Below are 21,638 nucleotides of genomic sequence, written 5' to 3'. Positions count from 1 at the left end.
CTAGAGATGGACCGATCCGATATTACGTATCGGTATCGGTCCGATACTGACCTAAATTACTGGATCGGATATTGGAGAAAAATAAAAAATGTAATCCGATCCATTAAATATCACGAAAGCACCTCACAAAACTTGCAACACGCCGTAACTCACCTCAGAACGTTAGCACGTCGGAGCAGTATGCATCACGTGATAGAGCGGCTGTGGCATGCGGGACCTGTCGGTGGTCTGGATAGCATGTGGAGCTTCGCTAGCAACCCGGCATTTCATCTCCGACAAAGTTATCCCCGAGAGAAGTAAAGCAAGTGTGTAAGTCCATCTCTGAATGTAAAGCATTCCTGCGTTAAGCTTAACAAGCGATATATGGAGCGACTGCCTCTCCTGCTGCTACTTCAATCATGAAACTGATCAATGATCAGCTGATCAGCTTTTCTGTCGCGAGTCCGTGTCTCTAGTTTGCTTTTGGCCCACTTTGCACCAGAAAGAGGAAACCAGCGGCTGAACAACAGCAGCACGTTTAAGCTTGATCAGCTGTTGTTAGAATGTATTTAATATTACTTTCTACTCGAGGATCTTTTTCTACGTAGCTGACGCTGGTAACTGTGCAGGGGCGGATCTAGCAAAGTTTAGCCAGGGGGGCCGATAGGGCATTAACAGGGAAAAGGGGGCACAAAGACATACTTTTCTTTCTTATTCTCATTTAAAATGTCTAGCTTTTAATAAATAATTATCTGACACCCAAAGTTTTAATTTGATGTAAAATGAATAGAAGTCAATTACTGTATATAGTGACTATTAAGTCTAATATATATACCCTAGTAAGCTATAGTACTTTTTCCTTTGGGAAGGTACCATCTGTGCAGTCTGCAATTTTGTTGAAGAAAGATGTTGAATCTATTTAATATTTCTTGAAAAATAATTGATTTCTGTGCATTTTTTTTCACACTGCATCAAATTAAGGTTGATTACGTCGATTAAGCATCATGAGGTGGAGCGTGAGGGGTGGTTCCCTATTTTTTATTTATTTATTTTTGTTGTTGCTGGGAGTTGGAACCCTATTAGTTAGGTTGCTTAATATTTATGCTAAGTACTCTTTAAAATACCAGAATAGGGAGGATGGTGTAGGTCTAAGTTTATTAGATTGATCAGTATTGCTGAACTATGAAATATTTTTTTTTGCATACAGGTATAACAGAATAGCTTTAGTGTAGTTGTTGTTTTAAACTTGAGTATGAACTTATACAAAATGCAGTAAGATATTTAAAAACCAGTTTTGTTGATTAAAAAACACTATATCGGATTCATATCGGTATCGGCAGATATCCAAATTTATGATATCGGTATCGGACATAAAAAAGTGGCATCGTGCCATCTCTAGTTATTACTGATTCATGTTGCTGATGCGTGTTTGCTGAAATGTGCAGTGAGCGTGGGTGACTCGCGTGGGTGACTCTCCTCCCACAGACTGAATCGAAATAAAGCGAGCTGAACGTTTTATTATTACCGAGTGGCAGCAGACCCACGCACCCTGTGACGGCGCACGGGGATAACGCGTCATACGTTTTATGAAAAGCAGAGTTGTTCGTGGCCGTGATTGGCTGGGCCACAGCCTGAGCTCGCGCTGCGGTCTCACTCACTCCTCAGGATCCGCTCACAGTTGCCTTCAAAGTCCAGAGCCCACTGGTTCAGACAGCAGGTAGCCATGGTCACCTTCCGGCCCATGTCGGCGGGTCACGTGGTCACACGGCGCAGGTGATCGAGGACAGAAAGGTTCAGGTGAGAGCGGAGCTGCAGGTCAGCGGCTGTGTGAGCGCTTCCTGCCGCCTCTTCTTCCCCCGCTGCCTTCACTGAGCCCGTGAGCGCTGCTGCCCCCTGCTGGATCCTCACAGACTCACACCGACGGCAGAGGGTGGGCGCAGGCAGGGAAAAAGCCTCTGAGTTCACAAAATGATCCAAAAACAAAGACACATTTATACCATTTGTCCTGCGACGCTTCATTTTTAGAGGATAAACTGGAAAAGATTCACATATGTGAGCTCCTGGATCAGTAGCAGAAATCAGCTGGAGTTGAACCTGTGACGAAACATTTGCCCCGTCCTGATTTCTTAGTTTGAGCTTTATAGACTTGGTGTAGTTGATGGAGCCACGAGGAAGCACTCTGCTTAAGCAGGATGATCCCAAACACACCAGCAAGCAAGTCCAGTGTGAATGTGTCACGAGTGTCCGAGTGAAATTCCTCCATCCATGTGAAAGACTCACTGAAGGCTGCCAAGGCTGGAGGGTTGTTAGTTAGCTTCACTTTTTATACACTGCAGGTTTGGAAAGCTTTCTTTCTTTTAATAAAAGAAACCATCGTGAAGAGCTGCATCTTGTCATCACTGGCATCATTTTGTCTAATTTGAACATTTGATGACCTGAAACACATAAACGTGACAGATATGCAAAAAACCAAAACCCACAGATATCTGGGAGGAGGCAGATCCTCTGTGCTGTGAGCTCAACCTTTCATTTCATTCTTCCCTCGCACCACCATCACTGGGTTTCTACCTACAACTGTCAGATCTTTCATGGTTAAATCATCTGATACACAAAAAACTTAATATTGAATATTTTACAAGCAGCTTCAAAATGTAATAAAATAATAAAATAAGAGGTAAAACAAAATTTAAGGACTGACATCACAGCAGGGAGTCGCATCCTTCAGTAACAATGAACTTTATTTTCTCTAAAACATGCACTTTGTGTGGACAGTGTGAGCAGGTGGAAACGGCATTTATTGTCATCGGTTACAAAGCTGAGGGGCGGTCACGGCCGGAGATGACACTACAATCACAGACACACTACGACTGCTGCAGGGAAGCCGTCGCTTCCCGTCTCGCTTCCCAGCCTCGTCCATCACTCAGCGCTTCCACCGAGCACTTAGGTGTGTGAGGCCAGAAGGGGGTTTCATAAAGACTCGAGTCTCAGCAGGAAACCAAACAAACAGGCTGGAATCAGCCCAATACGCCGGATTTGGCACGATAATGTGACACGACATTCCTGTGCTACCATGAGACGCGGCCCTCAAAGCAGAGATCTTTTCAGGGTCAAAGTTTTCGTTTATTCTTCGACAAACATGAAGCTTTAAGTCTGGCCTGTCCTGCTCCTTCTTTATGAAACACCCCTCTGCACGATTCCTCCTGCTACAAAGATGAACTGCAGCGCGGCACAGGCGTGAACGTGTATGAGCGAACGGACGGATGCACGCTTTCTTCTGGTTCATGAAGATCCACGCTGACAAGGTGGAGCAGCTTCTTCTACATCACAAGGTCCAACAGAGAGTGTGTGTGTATTTTATATGAACACATGTTCCAGTAATCACACACACACACGCACGCACGCACGCACGCACGCACACACACACACACTCAAATGCACATGAAATAAATAGCAGATATGTACACAGCTTCCATCATGTGGGGGACAGATGGAATTCGTAGCCCTGTCATGTTTCAGTGATGGAAGAACAGCTAATGATGGTGACAGAGGAGGAATCCAGCTTCGTCACAGTCCGGGTACGACGCGGAAAACGAGTCTGAAAAAAGACGAGGGCGGAGTCAAAAGGCAGCGGCTGAAAGCTGATCGGAGCCCACGGTGGAAAAACCTCGACGTGCATCTGCTGTCCTGGTATTTCCCCACCTCCACCTCACCTGTACAGCTCAGTGTGAGAGAAGGCAAAGGCAGCACCTGCCATTCTCCTCTGACGCCATCGATAACGATCAATAACCAATCCAGAACCAGCGTCTCCCGTTCAGGCATCGCTCTGAGCTCCTCCACATAAGTTTGAAGAACTTTAGTTTCCAAATGGAGCGCCCTGTGGTGCGTCTGAGCCGTGCTCCCGGCTGGTCGTTGCTCATATTACTGATGACAGAAACGATGGCTGTGCTATCCAACAGAACGTCCTGACCACCTGGACTATTCGGACTCAATGGAAGCAGAAAAACGGGCCATGTGTGATTAACTGTGCTGCTATCTGTCTGCTGATGCCAGCACTGCTGCAGCTTCAGGGTTTCTCTATTGTCATATCGCAGACTACCTCAGGGACCCAGTGAAGCCTCTGGTGTGACCTCAGGGCAGAAGTGAAACCTAACCTGTGTTATTTCCACTTCTACTCGTGTCAGTGTTTGAACACATTTTCCTATTTTACACCCACAAATCCATTTTCCACAGCTTATCTGGAGGCAGCAGTCCATCAGGCTGAAACTGGTGCAGCTCTTCTGGGGAAGCACGAGGCCAGCTCAGAGACACAAACTGTGTCCTGAGTCTGGCCTCCTCCCAAACACCTCACACTGCCTCCTTCCAGTGTGAAGGACGCTACACTCTGACCTCCTCCTGAAAGACTGAGCTCCTCCTTCAGAGGAGCCTCACAGTATCTACAACACGGCTCAGGGTCAAAGGTGAGGGTAAGACCGACGGCATCCACACACTTCAGATCCGTATTGTGATCTGCCGTGAACAACAGCCCAAGAGCTCTTAAAGAACTGGGCGGAGCTACACCTCCCTGACCCGTACGGAGGGACTCCACCTGTTTCCTGCTCAGAACCGTGGCCTCAGATTTGGAGGTACCAGTTCTTCACACATGGTTACGGACCAGAAGAAACACAAATGTGAGGCTCAAACTGACGAACTCTACCCGTGCAGAGAGGCTGAGAGTTTCCATCTGTCAGAGGGAAAAGTGACAAGTGAACAATGAAATGTAAGGACAGTGAACATCAGTTACTGACAGGCAAATGTCCCTAAAACCCGTGGATGATGAGAACAGGGGTGTGTAAAAAGACCAAGGTGCAATAAGACACATCCCGGAGAGCTCAGGAATCACTCGATAAGAAACGCCGCAGCCAGGGCTCGGTGAGCAGATCCTGGAGCTGCGGAGTCACGTCTACCAGTGAAATCAAAGGCATTCATCCACATGTGATAAATGTGTTCTTCACACGCGTGTCTTCACAGTCCTCGTGGTGCTGTTAAGGCACCGAGCAGCAGGATCATACATCGCTTCAATCCTCCCACATCCATAAAAACGGGAAATTTGACCAAATGTTGGCGTTTCATAGTTTTGTCACTATAAAAAAACAACCTAAGCTGTGCAGGGAGCCACAGTAATGCAACCACGTGGGCCTGAATATGCTTTAAAGCAGCCTAAGGTTTCTATATGATGACATTCGTGGCGTTGACTTCTTTTACTTTAAGCCTAAAGATGATCTGCTTGTTAAGAGATGACCTCAGAGAACTTCTTCCAGGTCCTGTGCAGCTGTTGATCAGCTCACACGTTTAAAAACTCAGCGTCTGACTTCAGAGTGAGCTCAGGATCATCGAGAGATCCAAACCAGCCCGAGACGTCTGAGTGACCGAGCTCGGTCGGCGCTGCCGAGAGCCCGACGCGTAAACTCGCTGTGCAGACTGTAAAGAAAGATGGACAGAGCTAAAAAGTGGCATCAGCGCTGACGTTTAGCTCTCAGCTGCTGGTCCACGTTTCACTGCGGTGACATCATATCCCATCAGGGTCACATCTGGGCAGCTACATCCATCCTTTATATACAGTCTATGACATGAACTGTGCTTTTGTAGTCTTTTTTAAATCCTTCAGCCAGAGAGCGAGCTTTCTTCCTGCTCACCTCATAAATCCTCCTTTTGATTAAACTTTATCGTCACAGCTGAGCGAACAGCTGCACAGATGTTTTATTGGACTGTTTTCCACCCTCAGCTGTTCCTCAGTTTCCCTGATTTTAGGACTGAAGAGGATTCGGACCTGGAAACGGTTAAAGGCGTCAGACCTAACAAGCAAATCGAACAATTACAAATTAATTTTCTGAGGTGTAAATAAATTCTGTCAGTTAATAACTGAATTCTTGCTTATTCTAGTAGCCACGCTGGCGTGTGACTGTGGGCGGGTCAAATAAAGATCAAAACACATCTTCACACAGGTGACGGCAGACTGATGTTTGGTGTGAGGAGGAGGAAGCAGCTGAGCGAGCAGCAGGACGCGAACAGGCCTGCGTCGGTCCACGTGTGCGTGTCAGGCTGCCGCTCATTTCCTCTTTATTGTTGTGATTTCAAAAGGAAGCTGCGGTAGAAATTCAGTATAAAAACGTCCGTACAATCTTCACTCTGTCTCTGGTTTGAAGCTGAGAGCTTTCAGTCCTCACGCCACACAGCAGGATGCAGCCGCAGGAAGTGCGCTCTCGGGACGGCGTGCTGTTAGCGTCCCTCCATCCTGTGAGGTGTGATGTTGGGCTGTCAGATATAAGGAGGGAGTGTCCAGTGTGTGTGTCTGCATGCATGTGGGTCCTGTGTGTGTCTTCAAAGTCCACACGCACCTGTGTGAGTGTGTGTGTCACTGTCCGGGGAAGGTGGGGTAGTGTGTCGGGGAGTGTGTGTGTATGTGTGGCTGAGACTGCGTGTGTGTGTTTGCCAGGGGCAGCGTCGCGTGGCGGTCGGGAGGCAGGCGGGTGGACAGCAGCTCGTCTTCCGCGGCGTCACCTGCAGACGGAGCAGAAACACACCTGTTACCTGAGGTAGGCGGAGCCTTGATGCTACTTGACTCTGATATCGATTGATGGGTTTAGATTTTATTATTGTCATTTGTATCAGGAAATATTTAACCATATGTGCTCAGAGGTGTATAATCGATAGTGTAGTGATAGGATGTGTGATGTTCAGCAGTCTGCAAAGCGTGCAGAGTGTTCTGGCATCCACACCCGGAGCGCGGGAGAGCTCGTAGCTTCTCTTATTGTTCTGTGGTAGGATAAACGTGTCTGTTTGCTGTGCAGCAAATTGTCCTTAACGTTCCAGCGAATAAGTTCATGCTATAAACCTATCATCGATTTCCTCAACACGTGTGTGTAAAGCGTCGGCGTCGCGACACGACAAAAACACAATCCACCAAAAACTCTGAAACCAAAGCTGAATTTGTCTGTCGGGTCTCTGCGCAGCTCCTCTAACATCGGACTCTTTACATCTGCACGTTTCTGATGTTTACTCTCCAAACAATGTTTTCAGGTCACAGCGCACCGAGAAGCAAATACTCGATTACTCAGGAGTTTCTCTTGTTTTGGGACATCGTGGAGTGACGAATGAAACGTAGAGAAAAGCAGCAGGTGAGGAACAGCTTCACCAAAACATGATGTTTGAATATATTAAGAGTTTATGAATAATGTTTATTTGAAGTTGCAAAGACAGAAATATCTGCCTGGATACTTTATGTTGCATGTGTGACTCTACAGATGTTCTTATGAAGCATAAACTGGTAACGTCTCTGTATTTGGACACGACTCGTCACTCATGTGTTTCTGTCTTTGTCTTTTTTGACGATCTGTCAATAAAATAAATAAAGACAATTTTATTTATATGGCACCTTTCTAGACAGAGTCACAAAGGGCTGCACATAAGATAGAGAGTCATAAAAAGGTCACACAGACAATATAAAACAAGCAAGAATGAACCAAAAGCAGTTTTAAAAAGGTGAGTTTTGAGTTGTTTTTTAAAAACAACACTGAGTCCATCTGTACTGAACGACCCTCTGCCTCCTTTGTCCTTCACTCCAGCAGGGGTGAAGGACAAAGGAGGTGAGAAAGGAGGTGAGAAAGGAGGTGAGAAAGGAGGTGAAGAGAATGAAAAAAGTAAAGTAAACACGGAGATGGAGCATGGAGGTCATTAGAGCAGGACTTCCTACGAGTGCAGAGCTTTAAGGAGGCGACCATGAAGACAACAATCAGGTTTGGTTCTTGAGTTTATGGGAGGAGCTTTTGAACTTCTGACATCATGAAGAGTCCAATCCTGTATAAATCTCGTGTAAATGTTATGTAAGGGTTGGCGTGCGGCGTACCGCTGCCGGGATCCATGCCGGTCTGGTTTCCAGTGATGTGGTGCCAGTAGGCGGATCGGGGCAGGATGGCGGTGGGGGTGCAGGGGTACGAGCCAGACTCTGAGCCCTTCGACAGCAGCTGGGATAAAAAACACAACATCAGGAATTGAGACAATAAGCGCAGGAAGTAGCACGGCTCACACGCAGTCAAAGAATCAAGTTCATTTTATTGTGAAAGCGTCCCAGCAGGAAGACGCCATGGGTACGACCAGCCCGTTTTTAACCACATGATGTAATCCCATGTTCTCTTCTGCTGGCTCTGAGCCTCTGAGCAAGGCAGGTCTGCATTTATCTCTGTGAGATTTTTATTTACTGCTTTTCTGTTTATTTACCAAATAAACTGAATAAAATGTGAATGTGAAGCACAAAAGTGAAATTTCATAGGACTTCATAGCCTTGATTTATTATAATTGTTTGTTACAGCGTTACAGGAAGTTTATTTTGACCTTTTCTAAACTTTGTTGAGACGAACACATTTTTTATGCATTTATTAACACTTAATGGTGCTTTGTTTAAATTAAGATGCTCTTTGAAACGGGGAAGTCGCCCCCTTCTGGATGTTTTCTGACCTGCTACTTCCATCATTTATATACAGTCTGTGGCTGTGCGCTGCTGTAATCGCACAGGGTTTGAATAAAGGTTGAATTTGAACCCGAGTCTGCTGAAATCATCAGAAAGGAAAGGTCACGCCTCACCCTGCTGTTCTTCTCCATCTCCAGCAGGACCTTCTTGTGCTGCTCAGCGATGGCTAGCGTGGACGAGTGGACCCTCTGGTAGATCTGCTCCCCCTCTCTGGTCTGGAAGGTGTAGAGTCCCTCGCCGCTGTCACACATCCTGCACATGACAGCAGCTCAGCGTGAAAACGGCGGTGTTATCTCGCGGTCGTCTGAATCCTACCTACTGCTCAGTTTTCTCTGAGTCACTCCAGAGAAGATAAAGGTTGAGATGAGGGAAGTAAAGCACTGCTCATCCTCCAGAACTACGTCACCAAATTAGGGATTTACCCGTTTGTTGTTAACAAGACGACAAATGTGAAAGTGATCTGCAGTTTCATCTCTGGCCTGGTTCTTCCTGCCGTCTTTGTGTAGTTAAAGGTTTTTTTTGCTGCTGGAGGAGCAGAGTGTCGGACGCACTTGTTGGTCAAATTAGAAAAATAAAGTGTGTGAGGCAAAGCAGCATCCTGAGCAGCTCCTCCAACGTCCACTCCAGGCTCAGCCCCTTTATACTCGCACTCACTGACTGATGGCGCTTTTCTGATAATCGATCGATGTGCATCTTCTCCAATCAGATTTGAGTTTAAGCGCAGACACACACACACACACACACACACACACACACACACACACACACACACACACACACACACACACACACACACACACAGCATTATCTGCATGCTGACCCAATCATAGCTGGTCAGGTTCTATCAAAGAAGAGCAGATAAGGAGGTCTGTCCCAGCATCGATTCATCGACTAATCTATTCAATCTCCTCACGAGGCTCAGCCCAATGCAGCGCCCTGCGTGTGTGTGTGTGTGTGTGTGTGTGTGTGAGAGAGTGTGTGTGTGAGAGAGTGTGTGTGTGTGTGTCTGTGTGTGTGTGTGTGTGTGTGTGTGTGTGTGAGAGAGTGTGTGTGTGTGTGTGTCTGTGTGTGTGAGTGTGTGTGTGTGTGTGTGTGTGTGTGTGTGTGTGTGTGTGTGTGTGTGTGTGTCTGTGTGTGTGAGTGTCTGTGTGTGTGAGTGTGTGTGTGTATGTGTATGTGTGTGTGTGTGTGTGTGTGTCTGTGTGTGTGAGTGTCTGTGTGTGTGTCTGTGTGTGTGTGTGTGAGTGTCTGTGTGTGTGAGTGTGTGTGTGTGGTATCCTTGGACTGACAGTATGTGAGTTCAGATAAGCACTTCATCTCAAAGTCACCTTGCTAACAAAGGATGGCGCTCTCTAACCTGTGATGGATGTCACCTGTGTTTATCTGAGGACAGACCACCCCCCCTCCCCGACCACCACGAAGTCTCACCGTCCAGCCTCGAAGGTGAAGCGGGTGGCGTCGCGTCCGTAGCGCCGCAGCGAGCAGAGCGGCCAGGTGACCAGCTTGGTGCGAGGGTTGTGGATGTCCCACAGGTAGATGTTCTCGTGGGTGATCTGCATCATGCACTCGCCGTAGATGTCCAGGTTGGGGCAGGGGAGGAGGAAGACGTTGAAGCGCTCTGAGGAGACAGAGGACGGTCAGACTCCGCCCAAATGTTAAGTAAAATCTGTGTTCATGCTCAGGTCCTCACAGTAAACACCGATTAACAGTGAACTGCTTTTTTTGCAGCTGGAGGATGAATAAAGTTAAAGTTAATCATTGTTTCATAACAGACGCAGCCTCTAAAGTTTTCATAACTGTGTGCAAAGAGCACTGCAAGGTTTATGAAATCTGACATAAAAATAAGCAACAATAAACAATAATAGGTTCACAGTTGGAGGAGCTTTCAGCGTCACTTCCTGGTTTTAGTTTGAAATGTTTCACAGTGAACTGAAAACGTCTTTGTGCTGGGCTGGACTTTCATGTAATACCACGTCGTGCCACACGATGGTGCAGCGAGTCAACCGTGATTTAACGAGTCATTAAGAGCAGATTTACATCAGCAGCCTCGATCAAAGGAAAAGAGCCCAAAAGAAACATCACGGGTAAAAATACCATACATTCAAAAACTGATCAACACGCCCCCACCTCCTCCTGTCCCAGCATCCTCCTGTCACACCAACCCTCTGCACGTCCTCCTTCACTACATCCATGAACCTCCTCTGAGCTCTTCCTCTTCTGCTCCTGCCTGGCAGCTCCATCTTTATCCTCCACCCTCCCTCCTCTGCACACGCTCAGACCCTCTCAGCCTCTGACTCTCAGCTGTCCCTCTGATGGACTCATTTCTGATCCTGTCTCACTGCCATGAACATCTGCACATCTTCAGCTCGGACTGATAAAATGGTCATAGTTACAGTGTGTGTGTGTGTGTGTGCTGTACCTGTGTGTTCACACTGCACTCCAGCAGCCAGCAGGTCTGGCTCGCCCATGCTGATGTCATTAAGTCGCATCCCCAAACACTCGATCGACAGCGTCTTGAACCAATCCTCAGCCTCCAGCTCTGAGAGAGAGAGAGAGCTGTCGGGGACTACAAACACGTACTGGCTTCACCTCACCGAGGATTTAAAATCCTGCTCCTCACAAACAAACTCAACTCAAAAAGTTGGAACTCTCAAAATCACATAAATCTATATTTATTTATTTTATCCACAGTAGAACGCAGATTTTAAATGTTTAAACGTATGAGCTCCTCTTGAATTGGCACGCATCAAGTCTGAACATTTTTGGGAACTCGTAATGACCTTGTAGTACCACATCACCCTATTAGAGCACTTCGCTCTCGCTCTGCAGGCCTACTTGTTGTTCCTAGAGTATTTAAAAGTAGAATGGGAGGCAGAGCCTTCAGTTTTCAGGCCCCTCTTCTGTGGAACCAGCTTCCAGTTTGGATTCAGGAGACAGACACTATCTCTACTTTCAAGATTAGGCTTCAAACTTTCCTTTTTGCTAAAGCATATAGTTAGGGCTGGACCAGGTGACCCTAAATCCTCCCTTAGTTATGCTGCAATACACGTAGGCTGCCGGGGGTTTCCCATGATGCACTGGGCACTGCTCTTCCTCATACATTACACATCATTATATATCACCATTAGCTCTTCCATTGTGCCTTCTCTATCCCCCCCCAAACAGGTCGAGGCAGACATGTTACCTGATTCACAGGTGAAGGTGCGTGAGGTGTCGTCTGTGAACACAATGGCCACCGCCTGTCGCTTGGTGTCACGTGGCAGTCGTGTGATGTTCTTCACATTGCTGATCTCTGTCACCTAAACAGCAAGTTGGAGATAAAGTGGAAAACAGGGCTGATTAAACACCACGCAGAGACACTGTGACCTCTAACGTCGACCGGGAGCCGAGGCGCCACCTGCTGGCAGGGCCTGTCAGGCTACATATCACTGGCTAATTAGGTGATCAGTCTAATTTAATCCAGGTCAGGTTTTCTACTTTGTGTTTATAAATCAGTCAGTCTGGGAAACTGCTAAAACTTTGAATGTGTCCCCAAGTGCAGTCACAAAAACCATCAAGTGCTACGATGAAACTGTCTGACATGAGGACGCCCCAGGATAGGAAGAGCCAGAGTCCCTCTGCTGCTGAGGATGCATTCATCCGAGTCGCCAGCCTCAGAAATCACACATTAACAGCAGCTCAGATCAGAGCCCAGATGGATGCCACACAGAGCTCCAGCAGCAGACACATCTCTACATGTTCAGAGGAGACTGTGTGAATCAGGCCTTTATGGTCAAACAGCTGCTGAGAAACCACGACTGAGGAAAAGCAACAAGAAGAGATTTGTTTGATCTGAGAAACACAAGGATGGACATTAGACCATCTGTGCTTTGGTCTGATGGGTCCACATCTGAGATCTTTGGTTCCACTCGCTGTGTCTTTGTGTGATGCAGAAAAGGTGAACGATGGTCTCTACATGCATGGTTCCCACTGTGAAGCATGGAGGAGGAGGTGTGATGGTGTGGGGGGGCTTTGCTGGTGACACTGTTGGGGATTCATTCAAAACTGAAGGCACACTGACCCAGCATGGCCACCACAGCATCCTGCAGCGACACGCCAGGACAGCACAATGACCCCAAACACACCTCCAGCCTGTGTGAGGGCTGTTTGACCAAGAAGGAGAGCGATGGAGGCCTGGCCTCCACAGTCACCTGACCTAAACCCAGTGGAGATGGTTTGGGATGAGATGGAGTGCAGAGTGAAGGCAAAGGACCAACAAGTGCTCAGCATCTCTGAACTCCTTCAAGACTGTTGGAAACCATTTCAGGAGACGACCTCATGAAGCTCATGGAGAGAAGGCCAAGAGTGAGCAAAGCAGGAATCAAAGCAGAGGGCGGATATTACGAAGAATCTAAAATAGAAAACGTGTTTTGAGTTATTTCACACAGTTTTGTTTACTACATGATTCCACGTGTGTTCATTCATAGTGTTGATGCCTTCAGTCAGAATCTACAATGTAAACAGTCATGAAAATAAAGAAAAACCATTAAACGAGAAGGTGTGTCCACACCTTAGAGTGGGAGTGTACATCAAAGCTGAGCCAAATATTCCTCAAAGTGTCTGATTCTTTGCAGCTGGAGTCGTCCCGTCCACCTCAACATCTCAGCTGTGATTGGATTACAGTCGATTCTTTAGAGCTTTGTGAGAAAGAACAAAGAGCAAGTTCACAAGCTGAAGGATGCTCAGTGAAGGAGTGTGAAGGCAGCCAGGACGGTCATCTGAAGGAGAAGTAATGCTGCTGATCATGATGAAGAACGAAAGCTTGCTGAGTTTTAAAGAGAAGAAGAAGAAACGGCCGCCTCACGCTGAGCTCTGTACAGGCTTTCATCTCTGTCAGTAAGTGTGTCAGCTCTAAAGAGCACACACACACACACACACACACACACACACACTTACTTTAGGACATGCTCTGATGTAAGCAGCCTTCTCGTCGGGGTATTTCTCCAGACGACGAGGTCCTTTGCTGGAAGATTTCTTGAACACCAGCCAGCAACGCCGATAGATCTGAAGCACACACACACACACACACACACACACACACACACACACACACACACACACACACACACACACACACACACACACACACACACAATGACATTCATTTTATATCATCATAACCTCATATCAACATAATGTACATTCTTGCCCCTGGTGGAGCATAAAGTCAGTGCAGGACGTGGATACAGAGCGAAGCTTCGTCTCGTGTTCTCTCTGCAAATCTCTGTCCTCAGGGGCGGATCTACTGGGGTGGCATGTTCTCTTGCCACCCTAGTTTTGCATATGACAATATGCATATAAGTATTAACACTTTGAGCCTAGTTATAATTACCATTGAAGTTGATTAAAATAATTACATTCTAAAACTCGACATAGTGCATTACCTACCTCCCCCCCCGCACCCGCATTAAAAAATGGTTCAGCCCACAGTGTTGAAACAGCTTTATTTCTTATTTTCAGTAGCAACTGACACCATGTTCAACACAGCTGGTTGGTTGCTACACTCTGGAATGATGGTGAGTGTCGTTAATAAATCGTGAAAATTAGGTTTAAATTTCTGGTGAAAACTTTGTGCAGGAACTACAGTAACAGTAACAAGTCTAACTAACTGATCCACCTCATGTTGTGTAGCTTTCACACTTGGGCCTATTTATTTTACAGGCTCTACAATACATAAAATCAAAATTCACATGTTGTAATGTAACTGTAATTATTTGGGCTAAAGCCAGGAGCTGGTCTTTAATGAACAAGTGTGGAGCTCCTCACATATGTGACCTCTAAAAGGAAACCTGAGTGAGATTAGCTCTGATATAAACTCTCAGCATCACCCAGACATGGATCCATAACAATGATTTGGTCATCTTGTGTAATCAAGTTCAGCAGATGCTGTTTTCCAAAGCAGGTAGTAATTCATTCTTTTCTGAGGAGAGACGATTGCTGATGGACTGAACTTCAACCCAAGCAGCAACATCCAGGGAAAGAATGAAGATGAGCTGCAGTTCATCTAACGTCCAGCAGAGGCAGCAGTGAGTCAGTCCCCATAGACTCCCATGTTAAAACTTTACGGCAGAAATAACCATGTTTGCAGCCTGATACACAAACTGTTTGCTATCTGTGGATCCTTTCTCTTCCATAACACCTGCATAGGGAGGATGTTTCTAAAACTCACCTGTTTAAATTGTATTAAGGATTAAAGGGGCGTGGCCTATTTGACCGACAGGTGGATGGTTTCTTAAAGCCAGATGTAACAAACTGATACAAAATAAAAGGCATATATGGAAATTAAAATGTAATTAGTTTTTCAAACAAATTTGTCAGATGCTTCAATAAACTCTCCAGTTTCAAGGTTCAGGCTTTAGAGGGTTAACCTCCAGCTGCGTGGAGAGCATTAAGCCCGACTTTGACCCCGAGTACACGCTGGCCTTTAGTCTTTGACTCTGGCGACACTTTCACAGCGAGGAGACGTTTTCTGATGCCTGAAGAAACCAGACACGATAGGCTGATCAGAGCGGCTCTCGTCTCAGAGGAGGACAGTTAAGCTCATGTTGTCCTCCAGTGAGCACTTCAGGGTCGGGCTGGGCTGTTTCTCAGCACAGAAACTGGGAGATTTTACAGTGTTACTGGTGGTTCTTCTCCCACCATGGGTATGCCAAACAGGCTAAAAAATAATAACTAAAACTAATAGTGATGGTAATAATTAAAGCCCAAACAGATCCTTGGAGACCTGATGAGACAAACAAGGGGAAATATCGGGTGGATTAAGTCAGCTTATATCATTTAAATGCTTTGAAACTGTCAACAAAATAAGAACTGAAAGAATCAAACGAACAGAAAACCTGCTGAACTACTAAACGTGTAGTTTTTGATAAGTTTTCAACATTTCTCCACTTTAGTTTCTGTTTTTACTCAATGAACATCTGCAGCGCTTTCATGGCCACCATCTGTACGGATCCTCCCTCCCCATCATTCGTCAGCCTCCTCCTCTTCATCTCTCCCTTCACTGTCCTCTGAAGTAATCAGGTCTCAGCAGACAGAGCTGTGAGGAGTGCTAAGTGAAGCTAAAGAGAGGAGACGGAGGAGGGAGATGGGAGGAAGGGGAAGATAGGAGAGCTAATTGCTTCCTTCTTGTAGCCTCAAAGATGAAACGAGTGCGGAGCTGTTGGGAGTTGCTGTAATTCTCAGAGGGGCTCACTCAGATGAAAGCACGAGGAGATGATGATGTTATGCAGCCGAGGTGTTAGCGTAACCTTGAAATGCTGCGTTGGCACACTTTGAATGGATCCACGGCTGCTCTGTTTTTCTCTCAAATCACACATTTGTCCTTCGCTTGAGCTGCAGCGGCTGCAGACCGAAACCACACGATGCAGAGGCCCGGTTTCAACAGCTCTGCCAGAAAATGGGTGTGCTGCATGACAGCCGGCTGCTTTAGCAGCAGATCAGAGTTGAAATGATCGTATCCGCTCAAGATAGTTTGTGAAGTCGCTTCCTAGGAGCAAAGTGACCGAACCGGATCCTGTGACGGACTCACAAGTCAGAGTCACGTGACCCACAAACGCGTTTAAGCCACTGCAGGGTTTTTGGTGACCATCTTCAGAGAGAGCTCGGCTATAACAGACTGCACAGACACACAGAGCTGCTAATAAGTGCTCAGTCACATCCAGGTCTGCAGTGTGCATTACATGAAGTGCACGCTTTTCAGACCAAAAACTACTGTAAGCATCTAAAGCGCATTTTAAGATGAAGCGTCAGGACTGCAGCTGTTTGACACACACACAGTAATAACTTCACTGTGGTGACTTCCAGTTATTAAAGCCTCATAAATGAAATATCGAGCAGAGGAATCAGGAGGAAATAATGGAGCAAAAATAATAACATTATTAAACGTTAGACGCTGTGCTCGAACACTGCAGAGGACGTTTGGCTGTGTTCACAGTGCAAACCTCAGTGCAGCGCGACTGTGACTGTGCACGAGTAACATCAGCATTCAGCTAGAAGCTCAGATGAACCAGGTTTGTGGTCCTGCAGCTCAGGAGCCGGTCATCTACTAAGTCGGTGGTTCGATCCCTGGCTGCTCCTGTCTGCGTGTCAGGTACCCTTGGGCAAGACACTAACCCCAGGTTGGTCTGCAGTGCACTTGTTCCTGACGATAGCAAGAAGCTCCTGTATGAATGTGTGAACGAGGTGTTTGCATAAAGAGCTGTGAGTGCTGAGCTGTGAGTGCAGCCTGTGCAATCCAGCGTTAGCACAACAAAGTCAGTAACGTCATTGAAAAACAGTTTCAGATGCAGGTTTCAGTCATGAACAATGACGAAACAGCATCTGACACGCAGAGACACACCGGGCGCGGCGTTTCCCTGGGATCGCAGCGTTTAAGGAGGACGTCCGTGTGCAACCTGAATCAGCTCGATGCTGCCGGCTTTGTGAAAACTACAAAGATGGTGTGAAAGCGATCAGCTGGACTGGTGTGGTTCTGGATGGATTTAGTTGGCCTGGAGAGGCGACAGCTGCTGAGTAACAGCAAGAATTTAAGACAAAAACAAATAAAGTAATGTGAAAGATGAATTATGGTCTGCAAAGAAGGTGAGCTGTTTAAACCTATGAACACTGCGTCACGCATGGTGGAGGCAGCGTGACGGTGTGGGGCTGTGGTTAGAATAATAAAGAGGGAGGACTGCTTCCTATCAAATCAATAGTTCGATGTTTGAAACACGGACACAGGCGGGCGCTCCCACAGGACAATGACCCCAAAGCCCCGACATCAAGCCTACGCTGAAACTTCGTGGACACTTAAAGCTGTTTCTATGCCAGAAAACCAACTAATTTAAATAAAGTCGACCAGTTGTGCCAAGAAGCTCAAATATCCAGAATTATGCCAAACACTTGTTGACGGCTTCTAAAAGTGTCTGACTGAGGCGCTAACAGACATTTAAGGGACATATTAGTGCAGGTGTATAAGCACTGCAGGTGGATTAGAGAAAATCCAAAATGATTTCAAACCTGTGCAAATCATCCAACCCCATGCTGGACAGTCCTTCCTGGAAACAGAAGAGTTTAAGGAAATCATTAAAAGCCCCAAATGAGCCTGAAATTCATGCCCACGATGAGTGGATGGAAACTTCTGATCACAGCATGTTTGTCCAGTGTGCCTCAGACATGCAGGAACCGTCTCTCGTGTCCACCAGGGGGCGACTCTTCTTCTAGAAGTCACACATGATAACGTCCATTCTGGAAATTATGGCACTAACAGGATCACAAATGGATGATGCTTCAGGACCGGTCTGAGTGTGAGGCGTCCCTCGGTTTCTCAGGCAGACACGACCCTCGCTTCAGGTTTCGTTACACACTCTGTAAATCAATCCCTTGATGAAGGAAACCTGCCTCAGTTTAATGGACACAACTCCGAGGAAGCCCTGAGCTCTTCCTTCTTCTGATGTTACCTGTGACAGAGGGACTTGGAGGTATAAGGCTTTAAAAACAAACTCAGACGTTCTAGAAATCAATACGAACCAATGACATTTTGTCCCTGCGTTTAAAGGTGGCACAAACAAGTGCAACCTTTCAGCTCCAGCAGGACACACAGAGGATCGATGTGCTGTGTCTCAGGAAACGCCTGCATCTCTAACCAGCGTCCCCACAGGCACCATTACAGTTTGATCAGATCTCAGCACACCTGCTTCATTAAGCTTCTGGCCTCTGCGTCCCAACACCTCCACGCTAACAGCTGCACTGGTTCTGTACTGGACCACGAGCTCTTTCTGGTGATGACTTTGGTCTGATAGAAAATAAGGTCAGCGCGAGCATCGACCGGTGCAGTGACTGTGGGGCATCGCCTGAAAACACATTTAGTCGGTTACTGTTTGGTTTCCTGGTGGTTGAAAAACGTGCTGCGCGTCACGGAGAAGATTAGAGCGTTCTCAGAGGACAGACTCGTCTACGGCAGAAATCTCCAACAGCGGAGAAGATGCGTGTACTGAGCCTCCAACCCATAAGCTAAATCCCAGAGGAACCAGGAAACGTTCACTTCAATTCAACTTAGTTTATATCACAACAACAGTCTCCTCACAGTGAAACTCATCTGCGTGTTTTGAAAGTGGGCGTGGCAAACAAAGTGTCGATCTGACTGTGAACCCGGAGACAGCGACGACTCGAGCCTGACGAGTCGTTAACGTAGAACCAGAGAAGATGATAATCGTCCTCTCTGACTGTGATGCAGGTTTAAATCACCTGAGAGCTACGGCCATCTTTTATACCGCGGCGGTTTGTCAGTCAGGACGTCGATAAAACGAACCTCAGTGTTGCTCGATACGAGGACGAATCAGTCACGATTGTTTTGGGCAATAGTTGTACTCCTGGTTTAAATCAGCAGCTGTTTGTTTCCTCAACTTTCATAAAAAATCTCCCAGTGTGTGCGTGTGTGTGCGTGTGCGTGTGTGTGCATGTGTGTGCGCGCGTGCGTGTGTGTGTGCATGTGTGTGTGTGTGTGCGTGCGCATGTGTGTGCATGTGCGCGTGTGTGCGCGTGTGTGTGTGCATGTGCATGCATGTGCGTGCGTGCGTGTGCATGTGTGTGTGTGTGCGCGTGCATGTGCGTGTGTGTGTGCATGTGTGCTGAGTCCGTTCATCTCTGTGCGCAGACGCTCATTTGTCGAGTTTACAGAGTTTTATGATGCGTACACGTCAACATGACGAATAACCTTGGCGCTGCCGTCAGGCCTGATGAAAGGTCCCGGCTGATTTATAAAACTTTTACAAACATTTTCACTTCTGAAGACAGAGCCGTGAACAGCGAGGGCAGAGTAACCACATCTGTGCGATCCGTCACCGTAACGACGGCAGCAGACGCAGCAGGCCGCGCCTCCACTCTCCTCTATCATTAGAATCTGTTTCACTCCGACTCGCAGCGAACACTAAAATCACAGCAATGATCTGCTGATCCAATAAAAGCAGAAACTCCACCCTCACCACTCAGCGGCCTTCTCAGGCACTTATTTTGAAGCATTGTCTTGATGAACTTTAATTTCAAAGATCGCTTCACTTAAACCTGATAAAAAAAAGCAAAAGCAAATAAAGTTGTACTTTACTAAGCTCTACTTCTTTAACTAGAGCTTCTTCTGTCTCTTTCTGATCGTTACAAACAGTCAGGACTTTGCTCCTGTTTCACCCGACTGACGGTTTCGGCTCAGGGTGAATCTGGCTGCCTGAGCTCAGCCACGGTCCGGTGTGGATGTGTCAGGAGTGTCGTGACAGTCGAGCCACGTCTGTGTCAAACAACACCTGCTGTAACTCGTGTCCACATAAAATGTGCCGGTGCCTTACCCGACGCATACGTGAGAGCCCGGCTTAGGCTGTCGGGATGTTCTGTGCCGATTCTCCGTGCAGCCTCTGGCTGCTCCTGTTCCAGCAGTTTTCCTCATGTATGACCTTTCGCCTGTTTCCTGGCTGCTGTCAGGAGGAGTCAGCTTCATCGGTATTTTGGTATTTTTGCCTGGTTTTCCGCCTGCTCCTTGTCTTTGCTGCCTGCTCCTGTTATGACCTCATGTGTACAGATGAAGTCTCTGATCTTAACTTTTTACCTGCTCTCTCTCCTAATCCACCAGCAGCTTCACATCCCGCTCCGACTGGTTTAATTCCTGCCAGGATCTTGCAATGAATCCTCAGCTTCTCAGCTTTCTTCTTTTGGAGATTAACTCCTCAGGCAGGATTAACAATGACAGCGACGGCGTGCTAATTGCTGCTGATGTCAGTCCTGAGTTTAGCGTGTTGAGGCAGAACTGTAATCCCCAAATAAGACACGATGACCACTGAGGAATGAGGAAAATCATTTAAAGCACCTCACACCTTACACCAGTCACAACACGGACGTTAAATGTAGGTGGAAAAGCTAATCCTCCTCTCTGAGTGAGGCAACGAGAGGCGGGTCAGGGTTTTCTCCTCATCATACCCGGGGATGAAGCTGGCTATCACCTCACTAAGCTAACGCCAGGTTTCCCACCTGTAGCTGTGAGCTGGAGTCTGAAAAGCTGGATGTAGAACAGCTGCTCTGTCCTAGGATCAGGTGCTAATCTCACAGGAGAAAAAACGGATCTTCCAGGACACTGATTGGTCAGCAGGCAGTGATTTCATAGCTGTTGATCTCCAACCTGCTCTGGCTGGGTTTGCAGCAGAGGTTCAAACCCTGCGGTCACCTGGATAAGATGAAGCCCTGCTTCACAGGAGTTGTTTTCTCGGTTTTTATGTCCTTGCCCTGCCTCGTGGTCCCTCCCCCTGAGGCGTGTAGTGTGCATGCCCCCCCGTCTGTATCACGCTGAGGTCTCTGTTCATGTGAGCTTGGTTTGTTTTCACACAGTGAAAAACCCAAATGAACCAAAATGTGCCGCTACAAACCAGGTGAGAATGTTCTGTCAGCTCATTGGCCAGGTGAGTCTGGGGCGGAGCAACAAAAGTAAATACAGGAAGAAGCTGCTGAGTTCTGGGCTACTGGAGAACACGGAGGATTCAGGCTAAATCACGGCTGGATCCCAGAACATGAAGCATGCGTGGCTTCGGGAAGGTTTTCAGCTTTCATTTACAGAGTAAACCTGGTCGTTACGTCGGACTGAGGTCAGATTACAGTCACGCCATCAACAGACCTGGGCGGAGACCACCGCCTCCACAGGCTCGTGGTGAGGTTGGTTTGGTGTGATTACTGCACACAGAGGAGGAAATTCAAGAAGCAGAGTTTGATTTAACGGGTGAAACACGGCAGGAGTGAAAACACCGTAACTGGATTAAAGTTGTGTTTTTCAGCACCTGGCTGTAACCCCCCCACCACTCACACACATGAATGACTCATCTGTACAAACTGAAATGACCTCTCGGGAATGCCGACATCGCCTCTAAAATTAAAGGAAAGCAGCTCGGCGGGAGGATACGTGGGTGGAGGTCAGAGGTCAGAGCGCAGCCGGGGCAGAGCGGGGAGGAGAGGTGGTGCCACGTCACGATAGCTCATTAATCTCAGCGGCTGCTTATGTAACGATGCCTTCAAGGTAAATCAAACTCGTTTCCAGATTCTCGGGACAGCAGGAGGAGACTCATGATGGTGATACTATCTGCTTATCTCAGACACGTGTGAGCTGAAG

At 47.1% G+C, this 21,638-nt stretch overlaps 2 protein-coding genes and 1 long non-coding RNA gene across 9 annotated transcripts in view; 1 reads left to right on the top strand and 2 right to left on the bottom strand.

Moving 5' to 3' along the window:
* The window catches only part of nadsyn1 (NAD synthetase 1), a 10,478-nt gene extending 8,552 nt beyond the window's left edge, over nt 1-1,926 (bottom strand). The window contains exon 1 of one of the 2 annotated variants that reach the window (XM_026177135.1): nt 1,638-1,926. In XM_026177135.1, the coding sequence (XP_026032920.1) occupies nt 1,638-1,722 (85 nt within the window). In that variant the 5' untranslated portion in view covers nt 1,723-1,926. The remainder of the gene's footprint in view (nt 1-1,637) is intronic. The other variant, XM_026177145.1, reaches the window with a different exon arrangement.
* A 4,397-nt stretch (nt 1,927-6,323) lies between these two features.
* Nucleotides 6,324-21,638, bottom strand: part of dok4 (docking protein 4) — a 53,355-nt gene continuing 38,040 nt past the window's right edge. For all 6 annotated transcript variants that reach the window (XM_026177158.1, XM_026177204.1, XM_026177176.1 and 3 more), the window contains exons 3-9: nt 13,418-13,525; nt 11,667-11,781; nt 10,902-11,021; nt 9,911-10,100; nt 8,596-8,734; nt 7,862-7,979; nt 6,324-6,516 (exon numbers count right to left, since the gene is read on the bottom strand). In XM_026177158.1, coding sequence (XP_026032943.1) covers nt 6,371-6,516; nt 7,862-7,979; nt 8,596-8,734; nt 9,911-10,100; nt 10,902-11,021; nt 11,667-11,781; nt 13,418-13,525 — 936 coding nt within the window. In that variant the 3' untranslated portion in view covers nt 6,324-6,370. The remainder of the gene's footprint in view (nt 6,517-7,861; nt 7,980-8,595; nt 8,735-9,910; nt 10,101-10,901; nt 11,022-11,666; nt 11,782-13,417; nt 13,526-21,638) is intronic.
* LOC113027607 (uncharacterized) lies at nt 6,491-8,680 on the top strand. The gene is made up of 3 exons (XR_003273102.1): nt 6,491-6,551; nt 7,036-7,133; nt 8,620-8,680. It is a non-coding gene; the product is annotated as an uncharacterized LOC113027607 (long non-coding RNA).

Source organism: Astatotilapia calliptera, chromosome 1 (assembly GCF_900246225.1).
Source record: "Astatotilapia calliptera chromosome 1, fAstCal1.2, whole genome shotgun sequence".
Lineage (NCBI taxonomy): Eukaryota > Metazoa > Chordata > Actinopteri > Cichliformes > Cichlidae > Astatotilapia > Astatotilapia calliptera.
The sequence above is the reverse complement of the archived record's forward strand: the minus strand, read 5'-3'. Positions and strand labels throughout refer to the sequence as shown.